Genomic DNA, 15,696 nt, shown 5'->3' on the forward strand with positions numbered 1-15,696 from the left:
TAAATCTCCAAAAGTCTAATTTTTTACAATTGATCGTGAACGCATCGTCGATACGGTGTTAGTGTCGGGGAGCTGCAGAGGACGAACACATGGACCTGCCTCCTCAAGAGGACATCAAGTGTTCGCCGTGTTGTCCTCGGTGTCTGTGAGCTGTGAAGGGGCCGCTGTCTGACAGGATGGAGGAGCTCTTCCGTCAACACTCTGCACCAGCTGCTCCACGGTCTGTTTGGACTCTGGAAGTTCTGCGCGTCTTTTGACAACAGCCACAACCACACAGTCGGAGGAATGATAGACTGGTTGAACGCAGTGACAAACCTCCGTGTGGTTTTTAATGAACTAGTTTTGGAAACAGCAGCTGCTCGGGAGATGTGTTCGGTTTCCACGTGGATTCACCGTCGGTATTGACGCCTCTGATTTTTCTGCACGAAACCGCGAAGCTGTCAGTGGGACTGTGGTCGGAGAAAAAGACTGTGCACTGTGAGAACCCGATTTCCAAGTGTTGCTGTTCCCCCCAAACATGTGCAAAACGCTTCCGCGCGCACGCACCGTCCCGCCGACCAACACTAACCGCTGCTGTGGCTCTGAATCCGGCTGAAACATGTTTATCTTGTGGATCCCGGTGAGTTTATTCCTCAGCTTCATCGTTTCTCAGACGTGGAGCATTCAGATGTCATGGGAAAACTGGAACGCGGAGCTGCGCAACCGAGGAAATGAATTTGATAAGCCCAGCTCTCAACCGCACATCATTTTTATCCTGGTGGATGATCAAGGCTTCCGGGACGTTGGGTACCACGGCTCAGAGATCAAAACCCCGACACTGGACCGGCTGGCGGCGCAGGGAGTCAAACTGGAGAATTACTACGTGCAGCCGCTCTGCAGCCCCTCCAGGAGCCAGCTCATGACCGGCAGGTACAGTGCATTTCAGAACAGTATCTTAGAAAGAGCTCCAAGCAATCTAACAAACATCAGCTTGGACCCAGTTACCAGCTGAAAGAACACAGCTGATCATCATGATCAGGACTAATCCAACCCTTTTCTAAGAGAGGGAGAAAGAGAAGTGATACATATCGTACTCTCCTACTCCAGTCCGCTGTGAAGTGCAGTAAAGAGTAAAGTTTGTCAAGCTTTTATTTTGATAAGATTTTACAACATAAGATACAAGTGAGTGTCAGGAGGATGAGGTCATCAATTTGACAAGATATAAAGGTGCATTCAATTACACACAAGGTCAGACGCATTCCCCCCTGGGTAATGGACATTATAACTAATTGGAAATCAGATATGTGATAATTAAGTAATCTCTCACCTAATGTGATCTGGGATCAGCTCCAGCCCCATAAGCAGGTTTAGATAATGAATGGATATTTTATTTTGTGTATGTTGTTTACAATGACTATGGTGAACACAATGTTCTCATAACTGTTAGAAGCAACTGCCATGACAAAGAAAATTGAACCCAGCTCTTCATTGCTCAGTATAACCGCACTCCCTCCGGAAGATGATGGATTACAGTCTGGAACAAAAAACACAGTTTTGGTCTCTATAGCTAATTTCCTCCTTCATGACAACTGTACGCAGGGTGAATTTAACACTCGTTTACATTTTATTGAGGGTTAGGGTTATAGTTCTGCATATTGAAGGCTGCTTTGAGTGACAGGTGAGTGAGCGTATGTTTGCCACAAGCTGACATGCACCGAAATCTCTGCTCGACATGCGCCCCCCCTCCTCCTTGCCCGTTTTTGGATTAGCTGGAAGTTAAGGGCGGAGGCACGTACTGCCAAGATGGCAACGGTGGCGCAGCTCACTCTGAGCTTCAAACCCACTCTTCAGAACGTCACAGAGGCTACGTCCATCTTAATTTACAGTCTATGGTCACACCTCATTTCTAGATCACGCGACACAGCTACGGCTAACCTGTTAACCAAGATGTTTTGCAGCCGTCATGTGCACACAGCACATCCAGTGTGCTCCTGGCCTCCATTGCATCATGCATAACAGCACCACCACCACAAGGCCCCATATGCACCTGAATGGTGCAGCATAGAAGGAAGAGAAACATTCCAAACAAACATCCACCAACAGCTGGAGGAAAGAGAGAGCAGCCCAGCGCTGACAAGCTGCCATTTTAGCAGTGTAAGATGTTCTAATAGACACATGGTCAGGGCACAAACGCATCTATCCACGCCCAGAGGACTGCTGATTGGCCTGTTCACCAGCAGCAGCAGAGGCATTTACACTAGTTCTGCTCAAGCACTCATAGCTCTCTCATTCTTTTAGAATCTTTCTCACTTATCCCTCTGTTGCTTGCTTAGCTTAGCAGTTAGCGATGGCTTCTCTCTCTCCTTCGTCCTCAGTGTGTCTTGGATGAACTTGTTCATAAGATTGTGGTGTTTTTGCATCTTCAGTGATGTCTGCTGTCTTATCTTCGACACTCCAGTCTGTGCCACCAGGATGCCAGATGTAAAGATGGTGCCTGTTCAATCTTATGAGAATAGCTCACCTGGCGCATACGCCAAAAAGTTTTTGGCTTCCTGGTTACTTCCAAGTTTATGCAGCCTACTGAATATGCACAGTAGTGTTACTCCCATCATACCTCTGGGCTATGAAAACAAGCAAACTGCATTTTGGATCTGGCGCTGCATGTTCATTCATCATCATGCAGCGCCAGATCTGTGCTAGAGGACTTCATGGATGTATGATAAGACTTGTACGGGACTTGTTCCGGGCTTGAAACCATAGATTTATACAAATGGCTTATAGGTTATAGGGAAAAGGATTCAGTTGGAAGCTTTAGAGCCTAAAATCACACTGGATTCTTCACAATAAATCATAACTGGGCAGGAATATTTAATTTGTCTTTTGGGATTTTTAAAAAAATGAGAAATGATGCTGTACGTAACACATTTTTACAATATTTCCACCAAACTGCAGAATTTCATAGTCCATAAATGTAGCTGTCACAGGTATTTTTATGAAATTTATTTTAATGTAATTTATGTCAATGTCCTAGATGTTTGATTTGAAAAATGAAAAAAAAATTCTAAGTAACTCTAGAAAGATTTCATTTAAATGCTAATGAAAGCCACTGAACATTTAGCATACTGTGTATTGTACACACAATTGCTGTTAGGGGACAATTATGACGGAAATGTGGGGAAATAAGAGAGATGATGATTGGGACGTCCCCATCAGGGACTGGTGGGAGAAGGGGTGCAGCGCCCCCCCCCCCCCCCCCCCCCCCAGCTGAACCAGTCGACACTGGCATCCAGGCCGAAGTCAGAGTTATAATTTTGTCACATTAAGGCAGTTTATGCCATAAAATAACTTAGTGTGGTTGTTGGGCCGCATCTAACTAACTGGCTCCAAAATGAAGGGAAGTGTAGTTCCAAAACCTAGAGCATGATTATGGAAGGATTCTGTGAGAACGGGGGGCCACAGTGTCGCTCCAGAAAAAGCTTGTAAGTGAGGCTTCAGTTAAGATTTGTGTCAAACTAATTTTTAAGTTTTTCCAATTTGGGGAGCAGCAGTGTTACCTTAGCAACCACTTAGTATGTTAGAGGGCAGAAGGAAGCTGTAAAGAGATATTAGTGGGCGAGGCTGGTTAATGTGTACTGTATCATGGGGGGGTCAGTTGCGGTCTGGCTTTGTAGTTTGCTTATAGAATGTTTCACATCAGCAGTTTCCTTCTTTGTACATGCAGCTCTGCAGGGCTTCTCCTCCTCTGGCTCCACCATCTGTTCTGCTCCTTAGCTAAAAGGAGGAGGCTTGCTGGGCACCAATGTTTTCTGGCAAGGATCCGAGAAAATAATGAGAAAAGTGCAACAAAAACTCAGCTAACATCCACGTGGAAATGTAGGTGTAGATTCAATTATGTTTCCAGGCTTGTATTCCTGAGTGGAAGGTTGCAGAAGAGTGGGTATGTGGTTGAATTTGAGTGAAAGAACACCATCCATCCATGTATACATTCAAACATCAGCAGCCTGTGTCAGCTGGAGACCTGTCATGTCAAATATCAGACTCAGTAAAGGATTGAGCCCAAAACAACAGTGCTTCATAGAGCCCAATTAAATTTACAAAAGCTGTTTAGACTGGTTACCATGGCAACCACACGCAATCAGATTTTTTTGTGGCATTCTTTTTTTTTATGCTGATGGTCCACTCAGTCTGTGTTTTTCTCAGCTGTCACCCAGATGGACAGGTTGTCCTGCCTCATAAATGACTAAATATACCCAAAGGACTGCAGGGTCAACATAAACATCCTGAGACCAACGATATGACCCTCACATGACCAGTCCACTCACCCATTGTGAATTATGCCATCGCTATTTTTAACAGGAATACTTTTAGGGACCAGTGGGGTTTTGAAGAAAACCTGGATGAGTGTTTTGGACGGGTTGTCTGACCCGTTACATCCTGTTTGACACAGTCCTGGTTTGACAGAGTGAACGCAGCGGAAAACGCAGAGGTAGATATCGCAGTCTTCTGAATCTCTTCTACGAGGAGACCAAATAAAAGAAACAAAAAGCATTCACAAAGCATCTTAAGGCTAAAAGTAGCTCTGAACTTGCGGATTTAGGAGAAAACCACAAATAATGGGCGTGTCAGTCCTAACTTTAGGACTACTAACTTTTCTAACAGAGTAATTCACAAAGCCACTTAGTGCTAAAAGTTGCACCTAAGTCTGGGAGAAGTTAGAAGTAGTGGAGAGAGCTCCTAACTCACTTAGACCAAATCACAAAGAATCATAAAGGGCTGCTGTCATTCTACACTGCAGTGTTTTTGAAACCTTGCGCAATGCTGAATTACTTAAAAGATACGACTCAATCACGAGGGAATGATCATCGTTGTGGAGTTTGTGAAAGAGATCTCCCAGTCGCCTGTAGGCCGATCTATTCACCAAACAATAAATGTCTCTGTTCACACCATTTCCTTTAGATGTTCAACAGCTACAGAGAAATAAAGCAGCTTCATGGTCGGTCTGCCCGGTGTGATCGGAGCCTTAGATGGAACACATGTAAAAATGATTGCACCACCAGACGACGAAAAAAAGAAAATCACCCCATCCCCACACAGGTTGTATTGATACTGCCTGTACAGTTCTACGCAATGTTACACAGTGTTCAGGAGCTACACACAATTCATGGATCTGAATGGAGAGCGACCTGAGGCAGCTGTTTTAAAGGATCATATTCCAGCTGGATGTCACCTGGAGGGGGACACAAGCTTTTCATCAGTAGGACATATTGTTACAGAATGTCGTCTTCAGTGTGTTGACAAGATTTTGGTCAGAAGTGAAGCATATGAAGGCTCCATGTTAAAACAGAGAAGATAAAAAAGGAGCTGGCAGTAGTTGTGTACAGCTGCTGTTGGAACCGTAACAAAGTTCTCTAACCTTCCAGCAACAGGAGCTAGAGAAAAGATTTCCACACTGTTCCCCCCCTGGGAAACTCATGGCATCAGAAAAATTTCAACCTGTCTGGTTTTCTTTAAGCTGCGCTGATGAGATTAGAAGCTTAAAGTCAGAGCTTTCCTTCAAGTTTCTAGCTGTTCACCACAACCAACTTCAACCACACAACCCTCCCACTGATCTGTCCTCATCAACAGAGCTGGATCGCCAAAGGTGGGGGTAGAGATTGTTCCTCTGGCAGCCCCCTAACAGAGAAATATGTTCGTCTTGTTTGAGGAATGCGCACATGACATTGCAGATAAATGTTTCTGAAAGCCTTTCACCTGTTTTGGATCTTTGTAATTAAGTAAATATGCTTCTGGAGTCCAAAGCCCTGTCAGCTTACCTGTCCAGACTGGAAAGTTCAGTGTGTTATAAGCAATGCCTCTCAGCTCTAGTAACAGCAGCTGATTCTCTAACCCTTTGTGCATCTTTCCTTGACTCTTGGTCAGCTTCACACCTGCGATCAATACCAGCAAATTCCAGCTGTTTTCTTGTCTGCATTTCCATCTCAGACAAGGATAATGTAAAGAAGTCCTCCCCCACTCACCTTTTCCACAGGTGTTTAACCACAGTCGCTCTTGTCCAGCAACGAAAATCCCCATAAAATAAAATTTCATTATCAGTCTCTTACAGCACTGAATGGGCCACCATCCTAGAACAAACAGGAGATGATGAATGCGCTCTGGGTTCTCAGGGCAATGAGGAGCAGATCTGTAGCATCTGTGGCTGGGTTCCAAAAAGCTCCTCTGTCATCCCTGAACAATGCGCTTTTATATTATAGACCTCTGGATGTGAATCGGGTCTGAACCACAAGGAGAGTTGGGCTGTTTGTTTGCTTAAAGCAGCTCTTTTTCACTCTGCTCCTCACGCGCTACAACTCCGTCTCCTAATTGTTCTCACACTTCCCATCTGTCCACACTTATCTCAGACCCGTCTTAGCCTCTCACTCACCCTTTTCTTGTTGTTTCAGTGATCTGTCACTCTTTCACTTCCACACCAGTTTGTCCTAGGACCCTGGATCCACCTGACTGAGAGGATATTAGAGTTGACAAATAAGCAAAGTTTGTGGAGAAGTTGGAGTTTGAATTTGAGGAAAAGAAAGTCTTGACAGGAGACGATTTGTAAATCACCTGTAAGAGTCTAGAAGAGAAGACATGAGATCACAAAGGCCAAGGAAGGGGTACAAGTGAAGGGAAATATTCAAAGATAGCAAGGACAGTAATTGAAGAGCTTGCAGAAAGGAAGAGCTAAGTAAGACGAACTACTCGTGGGCTGACTTTGATTAAATGCAGAGTTCTGGTTTGAGGCTGCTTATTTGAACCATGTGTGAGGAAGATATGGAGCAGGAATATAGGAGAGGGCCCCGGCTTGGGCAGAAGGTCTACTCAGGAACCCTCCACCACCTCAGTGGCTGGAGCAGTGGCCAATGCACTTGTCTTGTGGGACTTGAATGATTGCCGGCGCTCTGTGATTGGAATTTAATGGCGTGTGTGATTTGTTGGCCTTGTGGCTCAGCGGTTGTGAAAATAAACCAGGGAGATAGCGTGATTACAGCAGAGTTTAAGACCATAACTCTGCTTTTCACTCAAGGAATGCAACAGCGCCCTTTTGGAGTGATAAGGCATGGGACTATTTTCCTGCCCGAGTGGCTTGAATCCATGTTGGATAAAGGATGCAGAGCAGCTTGACCCCAGATCTTTGGCCCCTGTACTGTGGCTACCCATTCATGCCTCGCTTGGTTTTAAAAGAAGCTATAAATCCGTCACATTGGACATGACATGTGGAGAGACTGCAGGGAAGGAAGGAAGGTCTCTGGAGGGCAGCAGTTATTGCAGTCATTATTTTCAGACCTAGAACTGTCCTTCACATGCCCCAAGACCTGCAAAGTCAAGACCAAGTTTCACTGTGAATCCCATTGAATGTCAAAGAGAAACAACACAGGGATACTTTGAAAGTCTTTGCATTCCACCTCGTACCGTTCTCCGTCAAGACCTCAGGCTGGCTTGATTGATCTGTGGAGGGATCACAGGCTGCACTTAGCATGACATTCTCATTACACGGCTGTAACCTTTTGGTATGTGAACACCACCAAACCTGCAGGAGCTGTGAGAGTAGGTCTCGAATCTGAAACACACACATGCATGTCTTGATAAATCTGCACATGTATCTGGTCTTCAGTTTTGTTCTTTCTTTTCACTTACAAGGTCTTTTTTTTTTTTACAAGGTCCTGGAACTGATGCAGAAGTTCATCAAATGAAGGGCAGAAGTAGAAAAATGATCCCCCATAAACTGAATTAATGCAGAAGAAGATTGTAGGTAATGGAGTGTAATACATCCAAGAGGCATTTAGCAGACATTTATGGGCAAATAACAAGTCTAAATTCAGAAAGAACACTCTTTTACGAGTACTCACTCTTCTCTGAGTTAATCATGTATTATGTGGATTTTTTTCAGTAAAATAGTGGAATAAACAAGCTTGTTTATTTCTGAAGAATCACATACCCATATCAGGCTTGGTTTGACTTGTTGATGTTGTAGTCTTACCTACAAACACATGTTGGCTTTACGTCTTCCCTTCATTCCCATCCCTGTCTTAGCTCATTGAATTTGAATCTCATCCTCTAATGACAGACCAACAAAACCTCCTCTGTCTCCCAGAGTGTGTGTTTATAGTTGGGTTTCAGACTTCTCCTGCCTAGACCACCAAGTGACAAGAAACTCTTCTCATTGCTATATGAAACCAAGACTCTCTTTTGGCTCCCACCGGGGCCAATGTGGTCTCATTCTGTATTCACTGAGCTGCACTCAGACAACAGATAGAGGTATCAAATTCAGAACCGTGCTCTATTATTTTCCTGGGGAGGTAAAAATTTTGAAGGTCCTGGGAACCGGATTTGAATCCCTGGGAATCCGTTTTCCAAGTTGTAAATATTACAATTTCCTAACTTGATTTCCAGAAGTATTGGAGGCATCAAACCTAGATGGCATTTTGTTTTAGCAGATCACAGAGCAGCACAGTGCCCCCAGGTTTGCCTCGCATGTCTCCATTTACTGCAGCTGGCATTAAAACACATTGTGATGAGGTGGGTCAATGGTCAGGGTTTCCCCGAGGAAACCGGCCAGTGGAGGCTACAGCTTACATCTGTAGAGTCTGTGCAATGTCTTTTTAATAACTCACTGTGCCAGATGACCTGCATCACATGCTTGTCCCAATTCATAACCTGTAATTTCATAACGCATTTAGGGAGCGATAGCTTAACCCCCATTATGTTATTATGCTTTTTTCTACACGGATATACACTCACACACACACACACACACACATGATCAACCCACTTTATCCCACAACTCAATGCCTGATCCCCTGTTCCCCTGTGTGTGGTGACAGTTCTGAGCTGGAGACATGGTTTTCAGGTTATCCGTCCGTCCCATTCTCTTAGACACAATATCTCAGTAATGCCATGAAGGAACTTTTTCAAATTTGGCACAAACATTCACTTGGACTCAAGGATGAACTGATGGTTAAAGGTCAAAGGTAAAGGTCAGTGTGACTGCACAAAACTCTTTTTAGCCATCACTCAGAACTAGTCTGAGTGGAGGAGGAAGAGAACCACAAGGAGGTGATTTTAGTTGGTCTGTTGTCTCTTGTGGACCACAGACCCACCAGTTTGAATTCATATTGTATTGCTCAGTATCTTCTGTCTCCTTTGTCTTTGTCGTTAGTCTTTGTCTCACTGCATATTTTGTTGTGGCTGTTTTTGTGTCCCTGTACTTGTCTACACTTGTTTTGTTGCGCTGTATTGCATAGATAGAATTAAAAAAAGAAACATAGCAGAAAAAAAAATTACAATGTAGACATGACTGATTTCCTGACTCCAGTCCAGTGAACTGTCCCATTTGGTCATCAAAAAACTAAATGCAGTTCAGTCTGTGATTTTATGGGGACATGTCCTGAGTGTGTTGTGTTTGAGTTCTAAATCAGAGTTCATTGCATACGCCACATGGTGGTGTAAACCTTGAGGGACTTTTGCATTCTCCATGTGGAGAAGAGGCTCATGAGGCCTGACCAACCTTCTGGTTCTCCACCAACTCAATCCTTCTCCGTGGAAACCTAAACCAGACACTTATTTTCACTCCCTCTCCCTGGTGACAGCCTGACTGCACACCGCTAACCTCTGGAGAGAGCTAGGGAGCGCTAAGAGAGGGGAGAAGGTGAAGAGGCATCTGGTTGCATCAGTCGTCTCCTGGGTGTCTTTCTTTCACTCAAAGCAGACGAGGGGAGTCAGACAGAAATGAAGTCAGAGCCCCTTGTGTTCGTCCTCGGAGAGTTGCTTCCCAGCTGTGGGACAAAAACACAGTCACAGTCTCAGTAATGATAAAGTTGACTTGGCCGCTATAAAGTCACACCAGTAATCCCACAGTTCATAGTTGTGATTGCGGGACCCAGAGCTGATCCAAACGGAGTGTAATTAGACATGATCCAAATAGAAGGAGAACACTGCCTCTGGCAGCAGTGTGATGGACCACCAATTACACAGCATCCGCCTCAAAAGGAGTAGCAAACATTTTTTCCGAGCATTTCACAGCTCACACTCTCACTCTGATTCAGATCTACCACATGGTCAGAGCTGAGGAAGCTTGAATCAATTTGGGATTCAATTTAAAGACTGGGACCTGTAGCAATAAAACAGAATCAAGCTGAAAGTTAGACTGAAAGAAATATTTCAACATCTTGAAAAATTCACTCATTTTCTTTCTTTCTGGGCTAGCTTAGCTTTGCCTGGAGACCTGAAGCAGGGGAGACAGCTGGCCTGGCTCTGTCCAAGGTTACAAAATTTCCCTAACACCTTTAAAGATCTGTCACAGCAGAACTCTTCAGGCAGGCCAGTGGCTCTTCAGGTCTTCTATTACACAACTTTATGACGATATTATTTCAACCAAGGAATTAAAGAAACACCTTAAGAATAAAGAAACGCACACAGAGGCAATGAAGAGTGGAGTATAATTCTTGGATTTACTGTACTTCGAACAAAATACAGCAAACTGAGGCTGATTCATGAACACAGACACTAAAACAGAATCCGACAAACATCCTCTTATGTTTCCTGGGGGGTCTCCACCTATTGTGGAGTATATGATCCAAGGTACCTCCGTGTTTTACACTCTTTTGGAAATGTTCTACCATTATTTCCAGGTTTTATTATCATGTTCCAGTTGTTTTTTTATGTTCTGGCTATAAATTCAAAAAGACCTATACTTTTGCCCAGATCCAATTGCCCCACCCTAATTTTTGTACATGTGATGATGTCAGCCCATGTTTCTTTTTCTTTTTTTTTAACTAGAAATAGCTTTTTAGGCTTTTAATTGTCTTCTGAATACTTGTCATGGATTTTGGGGCCTTATCTCCCACCAGTCACGAGTCTTCTTCCAGTCTGTGCATCTTCTTTCTATTTAGTGCACACATCTTAGACATTAGATACACATCTTTTATTGATTAATAAAAGTATACCACAGCTCACTAATTAACATGTTATGTGAGTGGTATTTATCTTTTCCTTGGATATAATTTAGGCCCAGCCCAGCTTGGGTTCCTGGTCGGGGTCTCAGTTACAAGGAACCAAATGGATGTGTGAAGTGCCTGAATTTGTACTGTTACCTAGACAATGCTGTCGTTAAAGCCTGACCAAGACTAGATTCTTCAGGCTGATGATGATATGAGGATATGTGAGCTCATATCATTTTACTTAAACAAACATGTTTTAAACGATTCTCTCTGATGGACGAACTATGTAAATCTTTTGAATTTCTGTTTCGTTTTCCTGCTACTTATCGGCCGATGTTATATGCTGATATCAGCTGATGTGTATACTGATATCAGCAATTAATATGTTGGTCTTAACTTCTTTTAATGCCTCATTCTGTGGAATTTAAACACGTTTTTAATCATTTTTTCATCTAACAAAAGCATTCAGTGGTAATTTTTGATACTTTGAATTACATTTCTGTGAGTGCGCTACAACTGTTGAGGTTCATTGAGGCACTGTAATGAGGGACAGATGTAACCCGCCTTCATGTGAGTAGAAATCTAGCAGACAAATCTACTTAAGAGGTCACATTTTACAATATATAGCACTCAGTGTTGTTACTAATTTGCTTCTATCAGGCTTATCAAGGAAGCAAAATGACATCACTTTGGAAATGTCTCTCAAAGCTTGTCATTGGTGAATTTCTCAGTGGTTGAGTAATTGATGATGTGGTCGTGTGGAATGGGAAAGTGTTCAAAATCCAATGGGTGGGGGGTGTTTGTGTTTAGTTCTATGAAATGCCTGCAGATATACTGTCATATGATCATTCTGTGCTAAATGACAATAAAAGTCAAATAAAGTACAGCAGACAACGGCTGACTCCATCCTTCCTGCTCTCCCAAAAGCACTTCAATCTTTTCATTTGCATTTTATATCAAAGTCTCTTGATACAAACTGTAGTGTATGTCCTTCACTTAGTTCAATAGTCAGCTAGCTGCCAAGATGGCTGTCACAGCATCATTAGCTACAGGTCACAGCTCTGCTTCCTGTCTGGCTTTGAGTGACAAGTCTACTGTTTTTGCTCTGGGCCTCCCGCCTCCACCCACCATTAGCCATCCGACTCCTTTCACCGCACTGTTACATGTCAGCTGAACATTACTCTGCCAGCCTATAAGCGTCTGTCAGCTCAAATGTGTTTGCTTTGGACGGGGTCCATTGTAATTACAGTTGGATTGAATGTATCAGTGTTTAATTTCCAATACAAAGATTCAGTATTCAGGTAGTAAACTCATGCAGCAGGTCCTGTTATCATGTCTCGACCAGTTTGTGAGTTGGTTGTTGACAGTGTGAGTAAATAATACAGAGGCAGGTTTTTCAGCATTTTTGGAAATATAGCCAGGTTGTCACTTACAGGAAGAAAGTAGGGTTGGGCAACATGTTTACAATTCCAGCTGGCCACTGTCAGCCCAACATTCGGCAATTGCTGAAAATGAAACTTTACTGAAACATTACAGCCTATAGGCTACTTTTCTTCAATTAAATAAATCACAGTGAGATCTTTGATAAGCAATAAGTTGCCGTCATATGTACGTTTCCACTTGCAGTTTCTGAGTGAACAGAGGTGGCAATGACGTGCTATTAGATAATTAGGGTGGTTTAGTTCCAAAATATGATTTATGTGTTGACCTTTCTTTTCAGCTGATCAGTTGATCAGACAGCACCTATTACAGACGCCTCATTTTGTCACTGCCCTGTTTTGTGAAAGATGGAAATCAGTTCAACCAGAATGTGCATAATATGGCTCAACTCCAACTGCCAGTTCCTATTAGCACACACTTTGAATTGTCCTTTACAGGTTCATTACTTATTGAAATGAATTCTTAAGGAAGCAGACCATTGAATATGCAAAATAAGAATGGCCCATAAAATGGCCCAAAAAGACCAATCGGTGATGGATTCAACCATCATTCATAGCTGATATATTTGCCATATATATTCACCAATCACCCAACCCCAGAGGAAGCAAAGACATAATTGCGTGTAATTTCATGGCCGCCTGAATCATCATGGATCGTGCTTGTCACAGTAATTAACTCACTTCTTACAGTATTAGCTATAGACCTTTTTAGTTTTGAGTAACATGGACTGTATGTTTCAAGGGGAAAATGTCCCTGCAGTAATCACACTTTCTTCAGGTATTTTCTACAAAGATGCAGATCTCTGTAAAAATTTGTCATGTCTCTGATGGGGTGGTATCTGTTTTTATTTTGTAGGTATCAGATCCACACAGGCCTTCAGCACTCCATCATCCGAGCTACCCAGCCCAACTGCCTACCCCTGGAAAATGTCACCCTGCCCCAGAAGCTCAAGCAAGCAGGATACTCCACCCACATGGTGGGCAAGTGGCACCTGGGCTTCTACAAGCGTGGTTGTCTGCCCACCCAGCGTGGCTTTGACACTTTCTTTGGCTCTCTGCTAGGAAGCGGGGACTACTACAGTCACTATAAATGTGAAGGACCCGGTATGTGTGGTTATGATCTATATGAAGGGGAGGAGGCAGCTTGGGAACAGGACCGTGGCTTGTACTCCACTTTGATGTTTACTAGAAAGGCAGTCAACATCTTAGCAAATCACAACCCTCACAGACCTTTGTTTCTCTACTTAGCCTATCAGGCAGTTCATTCCCCGCTGCAGGTTCCTGCCCGCTACCTCGAGCGCTACAAGGGCATTCCAAACTTGCATAGACGTAAATATGCTGCCATGGTGTCCTGCCTGGACGAAGCCATCCACAACCTCACGTTAGCGCTAAAACGCTACGGTTATTATGACAACACAGTTATAGTGTACTCCTCTGATAATGGGGGCCAGCCGTTAGCTGGTGGAAGCAACTGGCCCCTTAGAGGGAGTAAGGCCACCTATTGGGAGGGAGGCATCAGGGCAGTGGGCTTCGTTCACAGTCCCTTGTTGGTGAACAAAGGGACAAAATGTCGATCTTTGGTACACATCACTGACTGGTTCCCCACACTGGTGACACTGGGTGAAGGGACTTTAGACGAAGATCTAAATCTGGATGGGTACGATGTCTGGGAGGCTATCAGTGAAGGCCGTCCGTCACCTCGACAGGACATTCTTCATAACATTGACCCAATCTACATCAAAGCCAAGAATGGTTCATGGAAGGCCGGGTATGGTTTATGGAACACAGCCATCCAGGCTGCACTCCGGGTGGGCCACTGGAAGCTCCTGACAGGTGTTCCTGGCTACAGCGACTGGGTGCCCCCACAGACCTTCTCCAACCAGCGGCTAACCAATCGCTGGCATAATGAGCGCATCCGTTGGGACCGGGGCAAATCCATCTGGCTTTTCAACATCACAGCCGACCCTTATGAGAGAGTGGACTTGTCTCAGCGCTACCCACACATAGTGAAGAAGATGCTAATGCGGCTGGCGCAGTACAACAAGACTGCAGTGCCGGTACGCTACCCGTCCAAAGACATGCGTTCTAACCCTCAGTACAACGGGGGCGTGTGGGGACCCTGGTACAAAGATGAGCGGGAGATGCAAGAGGAGGATGAGAGATACAATAATTTGTTTAATAACCATCTTGGAAAAAGAAGGTGGAAAAAGAAATCAAAGAACAGAAAGCTGAAAAGGAAGGTAGAATAGTTTACCCCATTTGTGAAAGACTTCAGTTGCCTTTTCTCAGGGATTGACACTTCCTGCTTCAGGATCGTCCTCTTCAGACTCTCTGACTCCAGTTAGTTTTAGTTTGACTCCAGTTTATACTTTATGAAAAACACAAATGGACCTTTTGAAATGCCTCCAGCGAATAAGGAAGAGATCCATTCGCTGAAACACTACTGTTTTGCCTGGACACAGTAAAGACCTTCTGTTGACATTAGGGGCATTTATAGAATGTTTATTTTTCTAGATTGTGTTGCATGCTTGAACTGTTGTCACCTTTGGATTGTTCTGTAGATTCATGTTTCACATAGAGTAGCAAATCATTTTTCATAGACAGTTACCATAAATTTTGGTGACAGAGAATTAATGTAAGACATAGTTACGTTATGTTGTTGATTGCATCGATGCAGTTGTCGTGGTAACAGTTTCGATTTATGTGATGTGTGAGTTTTTGTACGTTGGTTTGATAAGCACAGTCTGTCTGAACTAAAGAATGATAGATTTTCTTCCCTCTTTTAGATGATGTCTGGTCTGGCACCAGGCCAACCTGAATGTAAGACAAACTAACAAAATAAAAGCTCCAATTAACAAAATAAAAGCCCAAGAAACAAAGCTCTTTGTCTCCTGCAATCTGTCAAGCTCTGTCTGGTTGGAATTTTACTACAGCCAGATTTCCTTTATTCTGATGATAGTAAGTACCCATATTACTGGAAAAGTTTGAACATCTCTCAGTTGTAGAGGCTGAGCTGTAGCCACTAAGTACATGTATTCATGGAAAATACAATGAAGTGGGATCTGACTGGTGATAAAGACCTAATTGCTTTTCTTGTAGTCCTAAAAAAATACCGGCCTCATCAGTCATGGTCCTGAACAAGAGATATGAAACAAGAGTGAACAGAATGTATAATCTTTAAAACTTTATTTTTCATGTGTCTGTTGCTTGGCATCCATGTAAACACTCTCCAAACTCACTGACTCGAACTGTTCTCGAGTTTTGCTAGTGGATCATTTGTTGAACTTTACAGGCCAATTAGCTGT

General features: G+C 43.5%; 1 protein-coding gene across 1 annotated transcript; it reads left to right on the plus strand.

The window, feature by feature from the left end:
* Positions 1-57: 57 nt before the first annotated feature.
* arsj (arylsulfatase family, member J) lies at positions 58-15,270 on the plus strand. The gene is made up of 2 exons (XM_023423782.2): positions 58-909; positions 13,248-15,270. The coding sequence occupies exons 1-2, from the start codon at positions 599-601 to the stop codon at positions 14,638-14,640; spliced, it is 1,704 nt and encodes a 567-aa protein (XP_023279550.1). The 5' UTR covers positions 58-598; the 3' UTR covers positions 14,641-15,270.
* Positions 15,271-15,696: the final 426 nt, after the last annotated feature.

The sequence above is a fragment of the Seriola lalandi genome, unplaced genomic scaffold, assembly GCF_002814215.2.
Source record: "Seriola lalandi dorsalis isolate HSWRI2012SDOR001 ecotype SW California unplaced genomic scaffold, Sedor1 jcf7180002054694, whole genome shotgun sequence".
Classification (NCBI taxonomy): Eukaryota; Metazoa; Chordata; class Actinopteri; order Carangiformes; family Carangidae; genus Seriola; species Seriola lalandi.

Bases quoted from the DNA above. Each gene is read 5' to 3' on its own strand.
- arsj (XM_023423782.2), top strand. From the start codon at position 599: ATGTTTATCTTGTGGATCCCGGTGAGTTTATTCCTCAGCTTCATCGTT. The intron at 910-13,247 runs GTACAGTGCATT...TTTATTTTGTAG, and splicing joins AGCCAGCTCATGACCGGCAG to GTATCAGATCCACACAGGCC.